The 19,764-nt window shown below is 40.3% G+C and overlaps 1 protein-coding gene across 1 annotated transcript in view; it reads right to left on the bottom strand.

The window, feature by feature from the left end:
- Positions 1–19,764, bottom strand: part of loxhd1a (lipoxygenase homology PLAT domains 1a) — a 50,988-nt gene extending 31,224 nt beyond the window's left edge. The window contains exons 1-11 of the mRNA XM_074691161.1: positions 18,940–19,764; positions 10,427–10,541; positions 8,799–8,879; positions 5,763–5,947; positions 5,180–5,278; positions 4,833–4,981; positions 4,628–4,751; positions 1,412–1,662; positions 1,192–1,327; positions 903–1,063; positions 730–816 (exon numbers count right to left, since the gene is read on the bottom strand). Coding sequence (XP_074547262.1) covers positions 730–816; positions 903–1,063; positions 1,192–1,327; positions 1,412–1,662; positions 4,628–4,751; positions 4,833–4,981; positions 5,180–5,278; positions 5,763–5,947; positions 8,799–8,879; positions 10,427–10,541; positions 18,940–19,657 — 2,106 coding nt within the window. The 5' untranslated portion in view covers positions 19,658–19,764. The remainder of the gene's footprint in view (positions 1–729; positions 817–902; positions 1,064–1,191; positions 1,328–1,411; positions 1,663–4,627; positions 4,752–4,832; positions 4,982–5,179; positions 5,279–5,762; positions 5,948–8,798; positions 8,880–10,426; positions 10,542–18,939) is intronic.

Raw genomic sequence — 19,764 nt, 5'->3', positions numbered from 1 at the left:
ATATAAGGTTTTTAATGTAAATGATTCATCCAGCCTTGCTTTTTGAATGAGACAGAGAGACATTTAGACAGTGTAAAAGCTGTACAATCCTTCACTGAATTAGGCCTGGAGACTATTTCTCCAATCCAGTGTGGATGGTTTTAGACAGTTAAAATCAACGCCAACCTGTTCTTTTTGAAGAGACATAAAATGTTATTTCTGAACAGTGAGCCAAAGTGAGTTAGCAAACCAATACAGTGTGATCTGCTTAAAGCTGGATATTACAGTCAGGAAAAGATGGCCTAGCAGTGTGGGTCGCGCCCCATGAGGTTTGCCCTCAGGCGGGTGGCCTGTGTTCAAGGCCTGTTTTCTGCATGTCAGTCTCCACTCTCGCCCCCTTTCCTACTCTATCCACTGTCCTCTCCTGTCTCATTGAAGGCATGAAAAGCTTAAAAAAGATTTGAAGAAAGGAAGGAAATAGAGACTTTAATGTTTTGAATATAAATAAATCAGGACCCAGGACTGATCCCTGTGGAACTGGAAGAGGATTTCTTTGATTTTATTCACAAAGAGCCACGGCAAAAGCCCACAAAGATTTCTTTCAAAGCTAAAGCAAAAGTTTGGTTTCATACCTGTGGAACTGGCGCAGGAAAGTATCAACTTAGGTCAAAACTTTTGCAAAAAACCCGATGTGACCCTGCCATGCAGCATCTTATCTGATAGATGTGCAATAGAGAAAACAGGTCTGACCTTGTTTAAATGCCAGCCAGCGAATGGATGTCTCTTCTCGTGCCAGATGCGCACTTTCAGCAGTTTTCCAATGTCTGGCATTTCAACCTACAGAAGATCAAACTTTAAGTAAAAAATCAGTTGTAGTGAGAACTTATCAACATACTTGTTTCAGGAGAAGATCAAGAGCTCACCATGAATTTATCAAGCTGAGCCTGCTCAAAGCTGTCCGAGTTGTTCTCCAGTTTGATCTCATCAGATTTGCCCCTTTCTCCGTAGATCTGCAGAAAGACCTGAGCATCGGTCCCTGCACCTTTAATGTCTGATGTCCAAATCCAAAGGGACCATGGGTACTCTGGGGAGAAGACAGACATTATTTTTAGACTTGAATAGCTTTATTATAACTCAGAGGCCAACTGGTATTGAGAAAATATGGACTTTTGTAAAACAGAACACATGATTTTTGTTTGTGTTTTGACCCACTTTTCTGTTTTTTCTGCCTGAGGGAAACCATCTCGTACAGCTCCCTCTCAATCAGCCCATCTCCTTCGTCCTCATCCAGCCACATCCCACATGGAAAGGTCTGCTCAATCCCCGTGAATGGACAGTATATCACTACCTAAAAAAGGGGAACATGTGCTTGATGGATAATAAACACATTTGTCCAGGATCACTCTGTAACTGATAAACAAATGTGTCGTACCTTCTCACAGTACCATCCTGCGCCCACGGCCCCGTTGTCGTGGCCGATGGTGACCCTGCTCAGCGGGCTGATCAGTTCACAGATCTCTACGTTGAAAATGTCAATGAGGGCGCGCTCGAATGCACCGCCCTCCAGGAAGACTTTGCCGCTGTTCTTCAAGCCCTTGAAGCCGTGCATGACCATGTGGATTTTAGAGTTGGTGCCAGCACCTCTCACATCTCCAGTCATCACCTGAACATTGTAAACAATACCTAAAGAAATACATTTCAACACATTAAAAAAGCTTCTTTATCATTAATTTCTTATAGACTGAAACATGGTCACATATTGAAAGGAAACTTTTAAATTCAGCACACACAACGGTGTAAATCCTGAGTTTGTTGTTTACATCTAAAATAAGAAAGCTATTTTAAGTACCTTTAAATTACATTTGTGGTTCATCAAGTCAACTTGCATAGTTCAGTAATATGAGTGGTTATGTCTGGCTAAAGAACTAAATAGTCATCATCCAGTTAAACTCATCGGCTGCCAGAGCATTTGACCCATCTATCAAGACCTACAGAGTATCATGATCTATGATTATGTAAACACCCAAACTACCAACAGAAGAGGAGAATCTCTTCTTTTATGTCTCTGGTCCTGTTTTTGATCCAAAAACTCAAGTTGGTTGTCTGTCGTGCCCCTCTTATTTATGTGATCATATCCAGCTGAGAGATGTTGGAACTTACAGTCTTCACTCTGTCTCTCATTTACAAGATAAATTCTTGCTGTCTGTTTCTAAAGGTAGTCTTGAAATGTGGAAAAAAGGGGGTTTTAGATATGGGCTCGAGGGAGCAGGTCTCTTTAAATCTTTTTGAAAGTAAACTAAAAATGTTGGAAGATGCATGTTACACTGGATATGGTGACATGAAGCTCAGTGCACCCACACTAGTTTACAAGCCTGATATTGATGGACACGCTCCATCAGACGCCTGATAAACATAGAAGACGTTTATAGGCGCAGTCAATGACAGCCAATAAGTTAAGTGGCAAAATATGCAGTTAACCAGCTGGAAGCTCACTTTAGGAGCTTTTCAACCAAAGGACCTTTCTCCATTATCAAGGCCTTTTTGAGGAACTACATGCTTTTTGGAAACTGAAACCAGGTTTTAAATTTAGTTCTGGGATACATTATTCACCCCTTAAAATGGCTCTGCTCTGGGTGAAGTACTTTCTAAAGGTCCAGGATCTTTGGGGTGTTGCATATAATGATGCTGGCCTGACTTTACCTTCTGTGATGTTATCTTTGCTGAATGACCTTTGTTGTTGTTGTTGTTGTTGTTGCTGTTTTGCTGCCCTCAACTGTGGCCTGTACTACGAACGGAGTTCAACCTACCCAGAAGTAACCCAGGGTTCCAGTGGGAAACCGGGGTTGACGAAACCTGGTTTTCTAGTTAGGGGTTAATCGGTACCACAAGGCTGATTATGAAGTTAGTTTGTTGAACCTGTGTAAACCTAATCAGAGTTACTGCGCGTTCACATAATAGAGGGCGGATACCAGAGTCAAACACCACTTTTGACAATGGCACGGGCACCTTACTTTTCGGACGAGGAATGCGCAATCATAATGCGTAGTTATGAGGAGTATAAATCCACCCTCACCGTGAAATCCAACACCGCTTCAGCAAATAGAGCGCGACTGGTCTGTTGGCAGCGTATTACAGATCGTGTGAATGCGTAAGTATGCCAGTTTTACTTGTGTCTGTGAAAAGAAATAAAGCCTGCCTTCAGGACAATAAAATAAGATTTGGTACGTTAACTGTAAGAAATAATTTATCATATGTACATCACCACATGAAGCAGGATGATAGTATGTTTAGTCCCCTTGACTGTATGATTCTATGTATGAATGAACATTTTCAGAGGCAACAGCAGCAGAAAACGCACCTGGCAACAGGTCAAAATGAAATATAACAACATCATCCAAACTGGTAAGTGTGTGTGTGGTGGGGATGGGGGGAGAGATGAGAGAGAGAGAGAATGTAAATATGCTTTAGTCAAATCAGTTACCGGTCATAATTCGTTTTTTGATAAAAGGCAAAATAGCCAATTGCATACAATGATTAGTAGCCAATTACCCGCGATTGCATAGAAGCCTTCTTTGATTTGAAGCGCAGTTAGATGGCCAAGGAACACGACAAATGCATCCACCAGTTTAGTAAGAGCAAGTACCACTTTCCGAATTGCACGGCATACAGTGTTCTTACTCAGATATTCAGCATTTTGTAACCCCTTTGTATCTGGAATACAGATATTGTCCACTGGCAAAATAGCGCAAGGACAGGCACACAATCTGCTCGATTGTGAGGGCCTGACTTCAGCGGGTTACATTAGAGACGTCCGCCTCGATCAGCTAGCATAAGTAACGAATTCCCTCAGCTGAAAATCTATATCTTTCATGGAGAACATCGCGTGGGTACGCCAGTGGATTCTGGCGATCTCTAAATACCCGTGCCCTCCGAAGAGAGCCCCTCACAATCCGCGTGCCAATGTCGTACGGGTCATCCAGGTACGCTGTCATTGTCAAGAGAACGTGTCAGCGGAGGAGTGCTGTTTAAATAGGTCGTGGTTAATTGGAAACCTGGGGTTAAGCAACATCTAACTCTGAGACGACCAGGTTTGAGATGTGGCGTATATTGCCATGGCAACACTCCCCGGTTTCAACATATCCACCTTTCGTAGTCCCGGTTAGCCAGGAAGTTAGGCTGCACGTGATGAAGTTACTCTCAAAGTTACCCTGATAAGCCAGAAAACCGGCTTTGTAGTACAGGCCACTGGTCAGAGAATGTAGTGCAATTACTTTTGTTTTGTGTACCATAATTTTTGAAGCCTGTATCTACTGCTAAGGTGAAGCATATTTGGAGGGCGGCAGAGCACATCAAGATTTATTTATCTATTTATTTATTTATTCATTTATTTATTCATTTATTTTTCAAAGTGAGGCAACAGTATATATTCACAGTTTGTATAGCCTGGTTGGAATTTGCCTTTTTAATGTGCTTTGAGATCTGATTGGTACCAAAGAGGATAAAAATAGGGTGTTATCATTTTGTCTTTTAATGTGGTTTGACCAATCAAAGACATCAAACCATGCAGCTACCATCTGGTTAAATAAAAAGAATTAATGAAAAGTCTGAAAGGAACCAAGTTTCAAAGATTGTTGTTGTGTTTTCTCACCCATTGGCTGCAGAGATCCTACCAGCACATCTCTCTGAATTTTACCATCAGCTTCATCCATCGCAAACCAACGATTAACAGGAAACTCGTACACTTCTTTGTTCCCCATGTCATCAATAACCACCTACAGAAACACATGACACAACATGGTTAGTGATTTCATACAGATGTGCTGATCATGCATAAAGGAGCAGATTTCACGTACCTTATCCAGAAACCACCCTGCTGATGATCCTCTGTTGTTGTGGCCGATAGTGATTTTCCTCAGCCGGCCCAGGTTTGGTGCCTCGATCGTGAACTTGTCCTCTGAGCCGCGCTCAAAGTTGTCTTTGTCACTGTCCAGTCGTCTCTCTCCTTTCAGTGGAAATAAAGTATTTTAGAAAGAGATATCAGAACGTGATCGTCACATCAGTGTCAAACAGGAATTTAAGAGGCTGGTTGAGCTGTTTCCAGGTTTAGAATCACACAGCTAAATTTTTAATCACTCATTGATTTTAAAAGATGAATTTCAGGTTAACAGGTATGGAAGAAGACATCTACATGCTGCCCTACCTGTGTCACCATTCTCTCCAAAGATATTAAGGAAAACATCAGCATCAGTTCCACTTCCCTTCATGTCAGCAGTGAACACACTCACGATGTATTTATTGACTGTAAAACATGAAGCAGGTTTATCAGACTGCAGTGAAGCAGCACAGAAATCATTTCACAGGAAGGACTGACAGAGTAGAACATGTGAGCTGTAAACTGATAGAAACACTTTAGCCCTACTTATCCCCTCACGGCGCGGTGTCCATGTGTGTTTGTCTGAACTTTAGCTTTGTGATGCTCTGCTTGACTGACTGCAGGTTCTGATGTCTGATCACGTTGCAACACACGGGCTGTTTGAGCAGAGGATTACACTCTGATACAATGCATTACAACCTGACACAGCTGCTATCAGACACCTTTGTCAACACCTGGCTGGACACACAGGTTTTATTTCTCTAAACGTGCCTGATCGGTTGTTAGAGTCTTTGTAATTCAGCCTTTGCAGTTGGATGTTAAAAAATTTAGATTTGAGAGCCTATTGTGAGGATCTGAGTGAACCACTGTGTCTGCTCTGTGTTTTTCCTTGTTTTTCAGCGTGACCTACATTTGGGGACGTCCATGGGGTTCAAGCTGCCCAGCAGGTCCCTCACAAATAAGTTGTCGCCCTCCTCTCGACTCAGCCAGTTGCTGCAGGGGAAACAGAAGCGCAGATGTGGCCGGTTCATATCGGTCACTACGACCCGGTCCAAGAACCAGCTGGCGCTCATCCCTGTGTTGTCGTGCTCGATCCTGGAGAGGCAAACATGAAAGCGTGACATGAATTCATTCTACAAAGCAGAATTCAACTTTGATCATGCAACAAAGCCTTTGTGTCGTAGTTTTTAAATATCCTCAGTGATAAATTACATAAAAACAGGAATAACAATACAGGAATAACCCTTCATATTAGTCATCAACAGAAACACATGTGGACAAAGAATACTTTAAATTTGACAACAAGACTTAACAAAACACAACAAGAAGAATTTACAACTCATTAGAGAGAAGGAGAAACCACACAGTGACATACAGGGAATTAAAGAATGGTTCAACTTTTTAAAATTGGATGAATAGAGACCTTCAAACACTGCCTACTCCATTTTCAACTTATTTTAGAACTTCTTACATCCATTATCTAAACAATATGTAGCGTTTGAAAATAAAACTTAACAAAAGGCCTTGTCTTATGTCAAACATGGCATTTTACTTTACTTTTTCCAACCCCCCACCAAAATGGCATCACAAACATCTGCATTATAAGCTAAATTATATACAAAATAATACTGTTTTCTTTACTCTATTTATACAGTTGTAGTAATAAAAGATGGAAACTTGTTAACAATTTTGCTAGTTTGTACATTTTCGACCTTAAAAAGGAAAAAAGATTATACATGGTTATACAGGTTGATACTCAAGTTTCAGTTTCTTTTCTCTAGTACGAATTTAAACACACAAACACAGTAAACCTCGCTTTGAAAATTGGAAATGTATTGATTTTCATTTTATGTCATTTGGTTTATGTGTGAGAGGAAGTGTTTTTGTAAGACCACATGTGTGATGTGGTTCTTTATCGTACCAAGGTCATTTCTGTGGCTCTTGGTCTCTGACAGGTTGGCCACCCCTGCACTAACGATAATGCATCATGAGCACATTTATAAACCATTATAAAAGTTCTTATAATTGATCAACATCTCTGTAATTTTAGGTTTCAACCCACTCCAAAAGCTTTATCCAGCTAAAAATATTTATAGAGAACTTATGCAGTGTTTGATAAGAGGTTTAATTTTCTGTGATTATCAAAGGAAGAAATGTGTTAGTGAACCTTACAACCTGCCATAGCAGGACTTTGTGCCCTTTGAGAAAAGTGATGGCATGCACGAGCTTATCAATAACTAGAAAAGCACTCAGAGAGTGCAGACCTCCACTAAGCATATTGTGATTGTCACCAACACTTTAGTCCTACTTTAATGTTATACTCCCTTTCAGCAGACTGTCTGCAACAATTTGGTGTTAGTTGCAGGTTTGTACGATAATTTGTTTCCTGACAGTGTTGAAAATTATGATGACCCAGCATATATTTCATATTCCAGATCTTAGTATCCAGAATATTGCCAGGATCTGGATCGTACTTTTACATCTGTCAGAAATTATGGTGACCTTGTCTTGTATTGTTTTGCAAAGTAATCCGACCATTTATCATGGAGTTATATGCACATATGGTGAAAACAGCCCTTTCTCACAATGATAAAGAATCCTTTAAAAAGTCCTGGATCCAGACGGTGATCCAGATCACCTCCAAAATTTAATCACTTCTTCCTTATCCCATTTTGAATATTTCCTGAAAATTTCATCAATATTTTTTCATTAGTTTTTGAGTTATGTTGTTCACAGACAAACAGTAGGACATGTTAGATAAAATATTTTAAGATAATTCTTAGTTATCATTCTCTTTATTTTCCAAAATAGTATATTAAAGAGTGGGTATTGCGCTTTTCTGAGTCTCTATTCTGTCCCTCTGGTGCCCCCGTAGTATCTTGCCATGATTTACTGCTCTAAATAATTTGTCTCTGGTGTTTTGAAAAAACATTTTTTTCCGCCTCCATCTAAAAACACTTTTTTAGCTGCGGTCTCTTTAAGGCTCCCTGCTCCACAAACCCCCTTCCCTCTGATTGGCCAGCTCTCTGGATGCCTGTAAGAAGCAGATTCAGGGTTTTCAAAATCATATAGATATGTAACAGTTTGAAATTTTGCACACATTTAGCCTGAACATCCAGCATCGTTACTTTATATTCATGTTTAAAATATGGGAAAGCAGAACACCCCCCCTCTTTAAACTTATTCAGAGGTTTAAATGTTCTCTGTCCAGAGCACACTAAAGCACAGGCTGGCATCTGAAAAAACAGGTGTTTTCACATCTGTGCAGAATATGGTTCACTTTGATGGTTTGTAAAAGCTGGATTTTAGTATCTGCGTTTAGATTCTGTATTATGAAGTTAGAGTAAATGAGTGATAATGCTGTTTTTTTACTTTTTTTTTCTTTTTTTTTTTCTTTTTTTTTTACAAATGATTGTTCGTGGAGTGGAAGAATTTTCACAGCTGTATGAAAGCTGTAATGAGGTAGAAAAATGCTACTCCTGTACTTTTACTTCAGGTTGTTTTCACACTAACTGCTCCACACGCTGAGATGAAAAGCCTCCCTGTCATTGTCCCCTCACCAAGTTACACTGCAGCCTCACCACCTTCTGCTCTCATTGACTTTTAAATGGACTCATCCTCTCATCTGACTATTCATGTCATGTCAGCCTCCTTTGGAGTGAGACCCTCACACACAACAACAGATGGAGCTTAACCCTGTGTTCCTGAGCAGAATCCTTTGATGGCCAGCAGCACAGCTGGAGAATAAGTGAGAAATGTTTCAGTGTGATCCTCTCTGTAAGCTGCTCTCATCCTGTGTTAGGGTTACTTGGAACAGCTGGGATGATCTCAGTGACCTGAGGTTGTGCATTCTCTGTGTCTGCTGCAGCCGTGCAGCCATGCACACATCAAAGGCCTGATAAAGATTTTATATTTCTACAGGAGCACCATGTAAGCCGTGCAGTACCTTAGCTTCTTCAAAGGACCAACATTGTGGGTTTTGATGCGGAAAACGTCTGTCTTATTCTTCTCAAATGCAGTCCGGCTCCTGTGAATTGATGAGAGATGTCAGAAATCAGGAGAGAGATGTGACAGAGAGATTAAAGAGACATGTTTTGATTGGGGGTTGTACAGAAGACGGCTAACTGAACTGAGCTTTGTGACAGTAAATTACATCTCCTGACTTAATCCAGCTTCTGGTGCCCTGATGGTCACATGGCGGTGGTATAATCTGAGATCTTCTAAAGCTCAGCCATTTCGGTGCCTCCTCCTCCTCCTGGTGTACTTCTACCCCTCACAGCGTCGATCCAGGCGCCTGTGCACACACAGTCGCTTCTTTGCCAGCCGCAGTGAATCAGACACCGTCTTTTCATTAACAGTGAATGCCTGCCTTTGTCTCTGACCCACATCTCCTCTCCAGACAATACTGTACCCACTGACAATGCCAAGGCTCTTATAATTAAGGTGCATGGTGTTTACTGTGAAATAAGCGCCAGAAATGAATGACTGCCCAGCCCTGATGAATGCATGCCCTGTTCCACGTTTCCTGTTTCTAAAATCTCCTGAGAGACACTGATGGAGGGGCTGGTGATGTGAGAAAGCAAACCCAATGCAAACTTTGAAACTTTTGCACAGATTCAGATTCTGTGGTTGCATTTTGTGTGCTTTAACACACAGCAGCTTCTCCTTACCTGTATCATGTGGTAAAGAGCTCTTAGATGACTACACAATACAGGCAGGACCTAATTTATATCGGAGTAAGGTGAAACTTTGCTGTGCAGAATATTTATTCTATGCAGAAGTAGGTCATCAACATCCATGTATAGTGTTTCCTCTGCTGGGCAGCAGCTCAGCCACACAGCACGGACACACTGAGGACATGGCACGATGATGTTTACTGAGGCGGATGAACGAGACCACCACAAGGTGTGTGTGACAAGGTCCAGCGTGGCTCACAATGAGATAGTATATCCTATACGCTGCAGAGGTAACCCTATCTGTCAATCAGCGTGTGTGAGATAAAAGGAGCCTGGTGCTGATAAGATCCCCTGAGAGTCATTCGATCATCCTCAGAAATGACATGGCGCTCTTCTTTCATTTAGCCGTGAATGGAAAAGAAGACCGGCCATGTCACATAGTTCCCCCTTACTCCAGATATTCTGTGTCCGACACTTTGTGCGACTGTATAGAGGAGAGATTCCTGCACTACAACCAAACTGTTGTCTTCACCATCTCCCTCCTCTCTTATTGAGCTGATCTGAAGGAGACAGTTCAACTTTCAGGCTCTTCAGTTTAATCTAAAGCAGGAATGTTCTTCCATACAGTGTAGTGTGAAAAATACAACCCAACACAAGGACAGAACTGTTTCCATCCTTTGGAGACTTGTTAGGTAATACCTCTTTGCTGTGCTGAAGGATCAGAGAGGAATAAAGAAGATCAAAAGTTAACAGCTGGCACTGAAAAAGTGATACTGTCTGAAATAAGAGGTACAATCAAGACAACAAATCAAGAGTGATAGGAGTCTTTACAACCTGAGCTGGAAGCAGCGCTTTTATCAAACTACAGTCCAACATTAAATGTTTCAAACCCACTTACTTGCTCGCCAGGTGAACCTTGGGCGTGACGCCAAAATCTCCATAAAGGGTGACAAACACGTTAGCATCAGTCCCAGCTCCCTTCACATCGCCAGTGACAGCAACCACCTCATACACTGAAACAGAGAGGACCAGAGATTCAGAAAATGATTTATGAAGTCATAAAAATCTCAACATGAAACACTGAGGACCTGATTGGGGTAAAAAGAAGCTTCTCCGTTTTCATCTACATCAACACTTTTCAATTTTACTACGATCCTAACCAACCTCTGTGTCAAATATTTGTCGCTACATCAATCCCCAGACCAGTTTCATGAAATAAAAAAGCTTGTACTAGTTGGACGTTTCAGCAAAATGCAGCAGGACTGCAACAAGTACAAGCAGATAATAGATAACATCTGGATCCTCTCATGCAAGACTTTTCACCAGATGGATCTTCACGCTGAGTATAATCACCTGGCTGCTAGGAAACAAAACATTTAGAGCTACACTTGATCCCTGTCATCCAAGCTGCCAGACAAAAGACGAAGAAACAAGAAGCCTGAAACACTCCTGGAGCTCAGCAGATCACTGAAAAATTCAACGTATCATCTCCCGAAGCGGATTCAAGGAAAAGTCAGGTCATGTTTTAAAGAGGCTGGTTCATTAAGTGTCTTTATTCTTCTTAGGGCATGAAAAAAATGTGTTCCAATTTTGTTTAACATATGTTTTTTTGTCATTAAGTTACAGAGGTGTCTACTCCAGGGGACTATACATGCCTAAAACAGCATTTAGTTAATGTAACAATCAATTAAATTGTGGTTTTGGGCAATTCAATGAAAAATTATTCATTTTCCAAACATCCCAACATCTGACTTTGTGTTGGAAATAAACTTGATGTTGCATGATGTCCACTTCAGTGGACACATGGTCAATCATACTTTACTGCTTTATTGAAAAAAGTTAAAAAATAATGCAATAATACTATTGTTAGATGGTACTATATATCATTGTAGCTTTTACCTCCAGGGTTATTTTTGGTAAAGAATGACTTACGGGATATGTCACCAGGGCTCCACAAGTGTGGCTGTCTACAGTCATTTTGGAGTCAGAGAAAATTAATTTAGGAGAAAATGACTTTTTGAACAGCTGTGTACTACAGTCAACACTGTCAGAGGGTTAAAAATGAACTTGGATCAATGATTAAAAGTTCAACAACCGATCGGGAATAAAATAAAACAGTTATTTTACCAGTAGTATAGCTTGCATAAAGTGTGGCATCCCTCAAGGATCAATTTTAGAGCCTCTTTTATTTTATTTATTCTCCTTATCTGTTGTGCTTTCCAGAAATGCTTTAATGTCTTCATTGCATAAATTACATCAGATGCTGCCTGAAGTTTTGTTTGTTTTTTTTCCCAAAGTTGATCCCATTAGGCCATTCTGTAACTATCTTAAGGACCCATTTGTGGGGCTTTCTTGTTGTACTTGATTTTCTGTTTATTTTAGGGTGTTTAAAGCTGCACTGAAAGGTCAGGATGGAAGATACAGTCAAAGACTGGGAAAATAGAGTAGAAGAGACTGTTGGAGCTGATGATGTCAAACCAGCTGATTCTAAACTGCCAGCATCACCTGTAAAGCACTTAAAGCCAATGCCCATTTTACTGAGGTGACCTGGCTTGACTCTAACAGAATAAATAGTTGGAAGGTCTCATCCTAAAAAGCAAAGCATTGAATAGAAGGACAATCACAAAGTCACATCTTCAGACAGTGTCCAATAATCTATAAACACTAGGGAGCATTATGTTTCCTTCCATGCACGTTTGCCAGGGAATTCAATGCGGCGAATCTGCAGTGAATCCATGTCTGGTGTGACACAGCAGCCAAGCATCTCTCACATTTCACAAATGTGTCTCCTCTTCTGACCGAGCCACTGGGTTGATGGGAAGGTAAACAGAATGAAAAGTGAGCAGTCTGTGTCATTTAAGGAGAGTGGACATCGCATATCTGAGGTCACTGTTTGTTTACATGTTGAGCTGTGCTAGCAACGAGGAGCTAGCAGGATGGAAACAATGAGGATCAATTGCTTTAGTTTATTAGTTATCAACCTAGTTGAAAAGTTGTTTGAAAGAAAAATAATCTAATTTAAATGGATGCAGCACTACTGATGTCCCCTGAGGCACAGTGGATGTTAAATCATTTATGATGCACAATTTAAGCTTATAAATCGAGTGTAGGAGCAGATAATGAATACGTTTGTTTACTTGTTTACCTTCTTTACTTGCATGTGTTTTAGCATTTCTGCACTAACTGGTTGCATACTCAGCTGACTTGACTGACAGGCATCATAAGGGTTTTAGACACATGTCTACCCTTTTGTGCCGGGGCAATCAGTGAAAACAAGCCCTGACAGTGGGGAATTGGCTTAGAGATCTGCTGTCAATGTGTTAGTGTGTGCAGTTTGCAGCCATAATTTCTATCATGTAAGAAATTCAGTGGCTGGGAGCAGCTGATTGGGCTGTGACTGGCCCTCATGCCTCCCTGTACGCAGCATGGCAAATGATGCACAATCGAACTGAAACTTGATTGTACCTTAAAATCAGCAAATCAAAAGCTGAGTCAGAGCTGGCTTGATTTTCACAGAGCATGCCTGGCCTAAGGAATCATGTATACCACTTTTTGTGCTATTTTTAAATTATTAATTAAGTAAGTTTAACTAAATCAAACAGAAAGCTTGGTACACATCTTTGAACACCTACAGATCTGTCAGCACAGTTTTAGAGTCTCTGTCCAACCTTGTCCCTTCCCTCTGGACATCAAACATACTGTGCCTCATCAATGATTTTTTTTTCCTTATCAGGTCTAACCTTGGCTGCTGTCAAAACTAAACTACTAGTAGCTTTTTTTTTTTACTGGTGTGGCCAATATGTAGTGCAGGGGTCATCCACTACATTAATCCAAAGGCCAAACATTTTTTGGCAGACTCTAAAATAAAAAAATGAAGAAGTTATTGTATTGTAATTAAGCCAAATATATATTTTATTATTATTTGATATATTAATTTTCTTTCTAAATTTCTGTTATTGTTAAGGATTCGCAAGTGTTAACACACTCACCAGCAGGAAAAAAGCCTTTTGTATATTTTTAAAGCTTAAATAATGTCAGTCTCTGCAGAAAAGCTCAGCTCTAATGAAGAATGGACTGGTGAGTGTTGTAACAGAGTGGGCGGGTTGTTGTTGTTAGATGGTGGTGATTTGTTTGACTGTGAGATCAGTTACTGTGTTCACTGAGATTAACAGAGCTTAAGTGAATGCGACAGAGTTGTGATGGACAGTTTAGAAGCAATGTCTGTGGGTTGTGTGGGGGATGGGGTTGGCTGATTGGATGGGAGTAGCTTGTGTTGATGTTGGGTAGCGGGATAAGGAGGTGTGTTATAAGGTTTTGATAGGTTTGTCCAAGAGCTATCAAGACTTAAGTTAATCATTGTTTGGTGTTTGTTAGAATGGAGTAGAGTAGAATAGAATAGAATAGAATAGAATAGAATAGAATAGAATAGAATAGAATAGAATAGAATATTCTTTATAGATTTTTTTTTTTTTGTCACAGCAGCCAAACAAAAAAGTGCAGTAATGCAACAACAATAAAAATAGAACATGATAACGGAATATAAAATTAGAATTTTGAAGAATATAAAGAAGTATAAGAAATCTAGAAAAGTAGAAAAATATTACTATTTACATATTACATATTTATATAGGAGCAAGATAACTATTTTCATATTTATATAGGAGCGAGTTATGGCAAACAGTAACGTGTTTAGTTCTCAGTAAACCTGCAACATCAAACTAAGCTTAGGTCTCAAAGCCTCTTTAGTGGGACTCTACTGTTTGTATTTATGGTGCCAGCTTTTAGAAATGCAGTATATGTGTGAAACCAAACTGTCTCTGCAGCCAAAGGATATAATCTGAGGCGTCACCACAACACAAAGCATGCAAGCTTCAAAGAGTCATATCCTGAACAGTCAGAAGCCTTTCAGTCAGAGAAACTCTACTTTGAAATCTCTCTACTCCCATGCAAGAGGAGCTGTAGGTGACGGATTTTATGAATGAATTTGTTTTGTCACTTCCGGGGCGTGTGTGTTACATGGTGTGGTGGCAGGTCTTTAGATTATTTTACCGGTACAGGTTTGAATCACTGGGTGGAAGGAGGATGAGAGTAGAGGTCCTACATTTGCTGATCGTATCATTTTGGAGCTCGTATTAGAACTTTTTAAGTATTTTGGATTTATCTTTTCATATTTGAGTTCTATCATATGCATTTTGTTTTGCCCTTTCTGCATCTGTTGAGATCGCTTTTGGAGTTAGATTTTTGCACTTTTAGTTCGCTTTTTCAATCATACATTCTGGATTTATATGGTCCTCAAATAAACCAAAGACACCAGACTTTGATTATCGTCTTTTTTGTCATCGAGCGCGTCAGGCAAAGCCTCTTCTTCTTAGCCTCCAGGCGGCTGCATTGGGTTTGGAGTGTCGCCTTCAGGAGCTATGAGCAGTTAAGGCCCCAAACGTACCAGTCAACCATAGCACAGTATAGTAGTAGTAGTGTCCAATCTGAGTCTAGAGTTCGGCTGAGCTTCACTGTAACAGTTCACATGCCATACTCATGGCTGTCATCGCTGTTATCAGCTTCCAGTGGAAAGGGTTAGATAACTCTGTTTAAATCAGTAGAGGTCTTGGTAGACCAGGTGGATCAAGGTTTTAGACAGACAGACTTCAGCAAGGCTAGCAAAGCCTTTCTGTTCAGCCACAAGAAGACTTGTCACTACTGTTCATTTAAAACACGTGTAATTGTCTGCGTATCTACTTACTGACTCTGTGTTTTCCAAGAATCATTGCTCAAATGAGGTTTCTGAATTTTTCAGGAGAGGATTTTAAAAGTCAAACCTCGGAAAAAAACCCGTGATAGAGTTACAGTGGCAGTGTTAAATGCTGAGCTGGAGATTAGTCAGGGATTGGCTGCTGCCTGAGACCCAACAGTTTAGTCTATGTAGAGGTAATTCTATAGCCCAGCAGCCTCATGGTATGTAAATGTAAACTCTTCTCTCCTGTGGTTACGCAAGGTAAACTGGAGACCGTGGGGCCGTCTTAGACGTGTTCAAAGAGAGACAAAGGGATGTCACCTCTGAGCAGGGGTAGGCTCGATTTTAACAGGTTGACAGGTTTTTCCATTGGGTAAAAGGGAGTGAAAGTACAGAGTGTTTTTTCAGTCTGGATTTGTTTGCGTCTGTAGTATCTTTACAGGATATACAGCTAAAAGAAATGTTTCTCTCTCAATGGTGATTTAGAAAAGCAGTATTTCAGCCCTTGTCTAAAACACTTCTTTTAGCTTCTGTCTCTTTAAGGATCACTGCCCCACAAACCCCATCCCTCTGATTGGCCAGCTCTTTGAAAGCCTGTTGGGGGCGGAGCTATCGGCAGACCTTAGTGTTTGAGGCCCAGTCCTCCAATGTGTCAAGAACCAGTTGAGAGATCCTTATGTGATGACCTCATCATTTCAGCAAGATCTTGTAAAGGTCTCATGAAGTATCATGAAGATCTCACAAAGACTGTGTTGTGTTATTTATTTAAAGCGATTGTGTTTGATCAGTTTACAGACAGATTCAGGTTTTTTTTTTAAATGAATATGCAGCACATTAAAATTTGCAAAAGTTTAGTTTGAACATCCAGCATTGTTACTTTACATCCATGTTTAAGATACCGGAGAGCAATATACCTCTTCTTTAATGAACCACTGGGAGAGACGTGACGGATAGCCTAAAAACCTTCTGCAGAGGAAGAAGGAGACCTGATAAAGAGCAATTTGACCAAAGTCAATCCAGCGGGGACATGGATACCTAATTAACAGCGAGCAGAGCTATTAGAAGCAGATTAAAGAGAAAGAGAGACACCTGATAAAATCAGATAGACTGTGGCCTGGTAAAACTGAGCCTTGATAATCTCCCCAGGGTGTTGGAGAACTGTGAGTCACTGTGGTAAGACATCACTGCTACCGATGCTACCAAATTATGCAAACTGTTCCTTTCATAATCCCGTCAAAGATCAGGAGCTGAGAGCACATTAGCTTTGAACATTTACTTTATGGGAGCAATTATCAGGCAGGGAAAGTGCTGCAGATACAGGGAAATGTCATCATTTCAGCACCTTTCTGGCAACATAATGGAGGATAGAAAGCTTTCAAGTTCAGATGTTTATGCATTCATGTGCAATTTTCTCATCAAAAGCATGTTTCAAGCTGCTAAGTGCTCAATTTCTCAAAATTCTTCTTATAAAGAGTGTGTTGAAAACTGCTTTTATGTACTGTTTTGTGGTGAGAAGATAAACTTTGTGTGGACAGTGTGGTTAGATTTAACTCCAAACTGAGTTTGTGTTTCTTTGCTATAACATGTCCTTGGGGGAATCTTATAGCTAGCATGATTGTGATTCAATCTGTCACAGCCAATGTTTCATTCTGAAACCAACATTTTATCATACTTAATGATTAATATAACTAAACACATGCATTGATGTTAGAGCGTCATCTATGTTTAGGAACATTTAATAAATAAGGCAGAGGCTTAATAAAAATGCTTATGCTGTATCTTTAAAAGTAACTTTAACATTTTCAATAAAACCCAGTTAGTGAGGATGACCTTCGGGGAGAACTAGTTTGGTTCTAACTTATTAAAAAAGACGACGGAAAGTGTTACCTTTAATTTGACCAACTCTCCAAAGAAAAAAACACTTCTCCAATCATTAAATTATGCATCTGCAATCATTTTTTTCTGACCCTGCCATCCTTCCATTAAATCATAGAGGAAGCTTTGGTTTGCTGTAGTTTTGTACGGTAATAAAAAAGCATAGCTTTAGTTTGATTTAAAATCTTTTACACTGTAAAATATCATTGAGTCAGATCTTTCAGTTGAACTTTCTTCTGTTGGTTTGTTTGTCAATTCTTGCACAAAACTTGCACATCTTCTTCTTTTTAGTTTTTTGGTTGCATATCAAATGAAACTAAAATTCTCTGGGAGGTTCTAACTTTTTCTGAAAAACTACTTTGGGATAAACTTCACAAGGAAAATCCAATGCAAGGGTCCAAGCAAGGGCTGGAGTGGTGACAATAAACAACTAGCCACTTTTCTTAAGAGCTGCTGAGTGCTCATCTGCTCAACACATGAAGTAAATAATCAGAATTTATAATTTCATATGCTAACAAAATTACGGAGCAGAGTAGGAGGACACTGTTGCTGCGAGGGATGGGTACCTTCCACATTTGAAACAATAAAGTGCCAATGCCCGGTACCTTGGTACCAGTACCCAACGGTACCAATTTTAGGCATTTTTTTGTATTTTTGTGGTAAAAAATATCAATCTGTTTATTTTATTTTATTTTATTTTCAATTTAACACATTTATTCTTCAATATATAATCTTGTAATGCTGTGTTCATGTCCAGCATGGAAAATCCCCTACTCTTCCACTCCCTCACACTCACAAGGATGCATTTAGGTACCTAAACATGGTACCTTTTGATTTTATATGAACCATCTTTAATTGCTGTATCCGAACAGTTTTTAATCTCTGTAGTCAATGCTAAAGTATACAACAGCATGCAAACTTTTCCAAGGGTACCATTATTGTTGGATCAGTAGTTTAAAGGCAAGACAAAAACATTCTACGCTTTCAGAGGCTCCATGACGTGAAAATCCCAGTGCAAAAAAACTCATTGTCAATAATACTCATTAGCGTCAGGAATTTATCAAAAGTTGCTCATCTGTTTCGTATTAATGACATTATGTAGAATTTAATTCGTTATATCTGGCAAATGAGATATTGCCTCTGACCAGGTGATTTAGCCAAGTAGTATGTGTTATCTGTGGGGTATATGGACATGTATGGACAACATCCTGTTCTTATTCTGTTTAGTTTATCCATTAATTGCTCTTTATCCCTGAACAGTAATGTCTTAATGAAGGAGTTAGCTTGTTAGCGTTAGTATCGTAGATTTAAATCCCATCTCATACCATATCTATAGATCTCTATTTTCAAAGTACAAACCCTGTATACTTGCCCTACTAGGCCACCAAACCTAGTTTCAAGACATCAGAGAGAAAACATTCTTAGACAGAAATTTGCTTTTCTTTTATCATCAAAAAGTATCAGAGATCTGACATGTTAATTTACTGATTTATTCTTAATTTAACCACCCTGTGGCCTCCCTCTCATCATCTTAACCCTGTTGGTCTCCGTCCCCTGGCTCCTGGCCGTACGTCTGGCCCTGGTGGTTCTCCCTGCCCCTGAGTCTGGGCCTGCACCCAGCACCTGTCTGCCCCTGAGCTTCTGTTTGGCTCCATTCATGTAGAACATAACTGAGCTTTCACCCAGGAGCAATCACAGTGGGCTTTCCCTGACAGCTAGAGCTCATGGATGAAGGGTACTGGAGGAGACCTGATTCAGGATTTGACCAGGTGAGAAACTCAGGTGACAAAATGTTTGAACCTTACCTTTCTTTTTGAAGTACTCGTCCTCGTATCCATCAGAGGAGTCAGTGTGGTATCCCAGCAGCTCGTTCTGGTAGATGACAGCATAGTCCACCTGTTTGTTTTTGGATTTCTTCCCCTTTTTCTTTTTATCTTCATCGCTGTCTGCTGATCCCTTCTTTGCCTTCTTCTTCTTCTTCTTCTTGGAGTCTTCCTCCTCTTCCTGCTCCTCAATCAGGGGCTCCTCGTCATCATCGTTATGAGACTTCTTCTTCTTCTTGCCATCTTTGGACTTCTTCTCCTTTGATCCCATCTCCTCTTCACCCTCTGGAGCTTCTGTGGAGGATTTTTTCTTCTTTTTCTTCTTCTCCTCCTTTGCCCCCTCAGTCACTTCCTCTTTGAGTTTCTCTGAGCTCTCTTTTTTGGAATTGATCTCGGGGTCATTGTTGTTCTGCTCACCCTCCTCTGCTTCATTTTCAATCACAGCATCACCTCCAGCATCCTCGTCTGTCTTCTTCTTCTTCTTCTCTTTATCTTTTTTCTTCCTCTCTTTCTCCGGGGCCTCCTGGTTGTCTGAGCCCTCTTTGCTCTTGTGTTTCTTCCGACTCTTTTCCCCTTTTGAGCTGTCCCCATGGGTCACACCTTTGCTCCTCTCCTTTAACTTTGGCTCCGTTTCCTCTACCTCGTCATCAACTTCTTCGGTTTCTTCTGAAGCTGTGGATTTTTTCTGTTTCGACGGCATCTTTTATTCATCCACTTCCCTGGCCTTTAGTTTCGTAAGTGCTGCCTTGAGTTTCTAATAGTGTAAGACAATTCATTTGACCCTTGCCTTCACAGAGTTTCAGGGAT

The sequence above is a fragment of the Halichoeres trimaculatus genome, unplaced genomic scaffold (assembly GCF_033239565.1).
Source record: "Halichoeres trimaculatus isolate MK-OKI-2021-1 unplaced genomic scaffold, fHalTri1.1 fHalTri1_scaffold_16, whole genome shotgun sequence".
NCBI lineage: Eukaryota > Metazoa > Chordata > Actinopteri > Labriformes > Labridae > Halichoeres > Halichoeres trimaculatus.
Note: the sequence above shows the minus strand (reverse complement) of the source record. Positions and strands in the feature narration are given on the sequence as shown.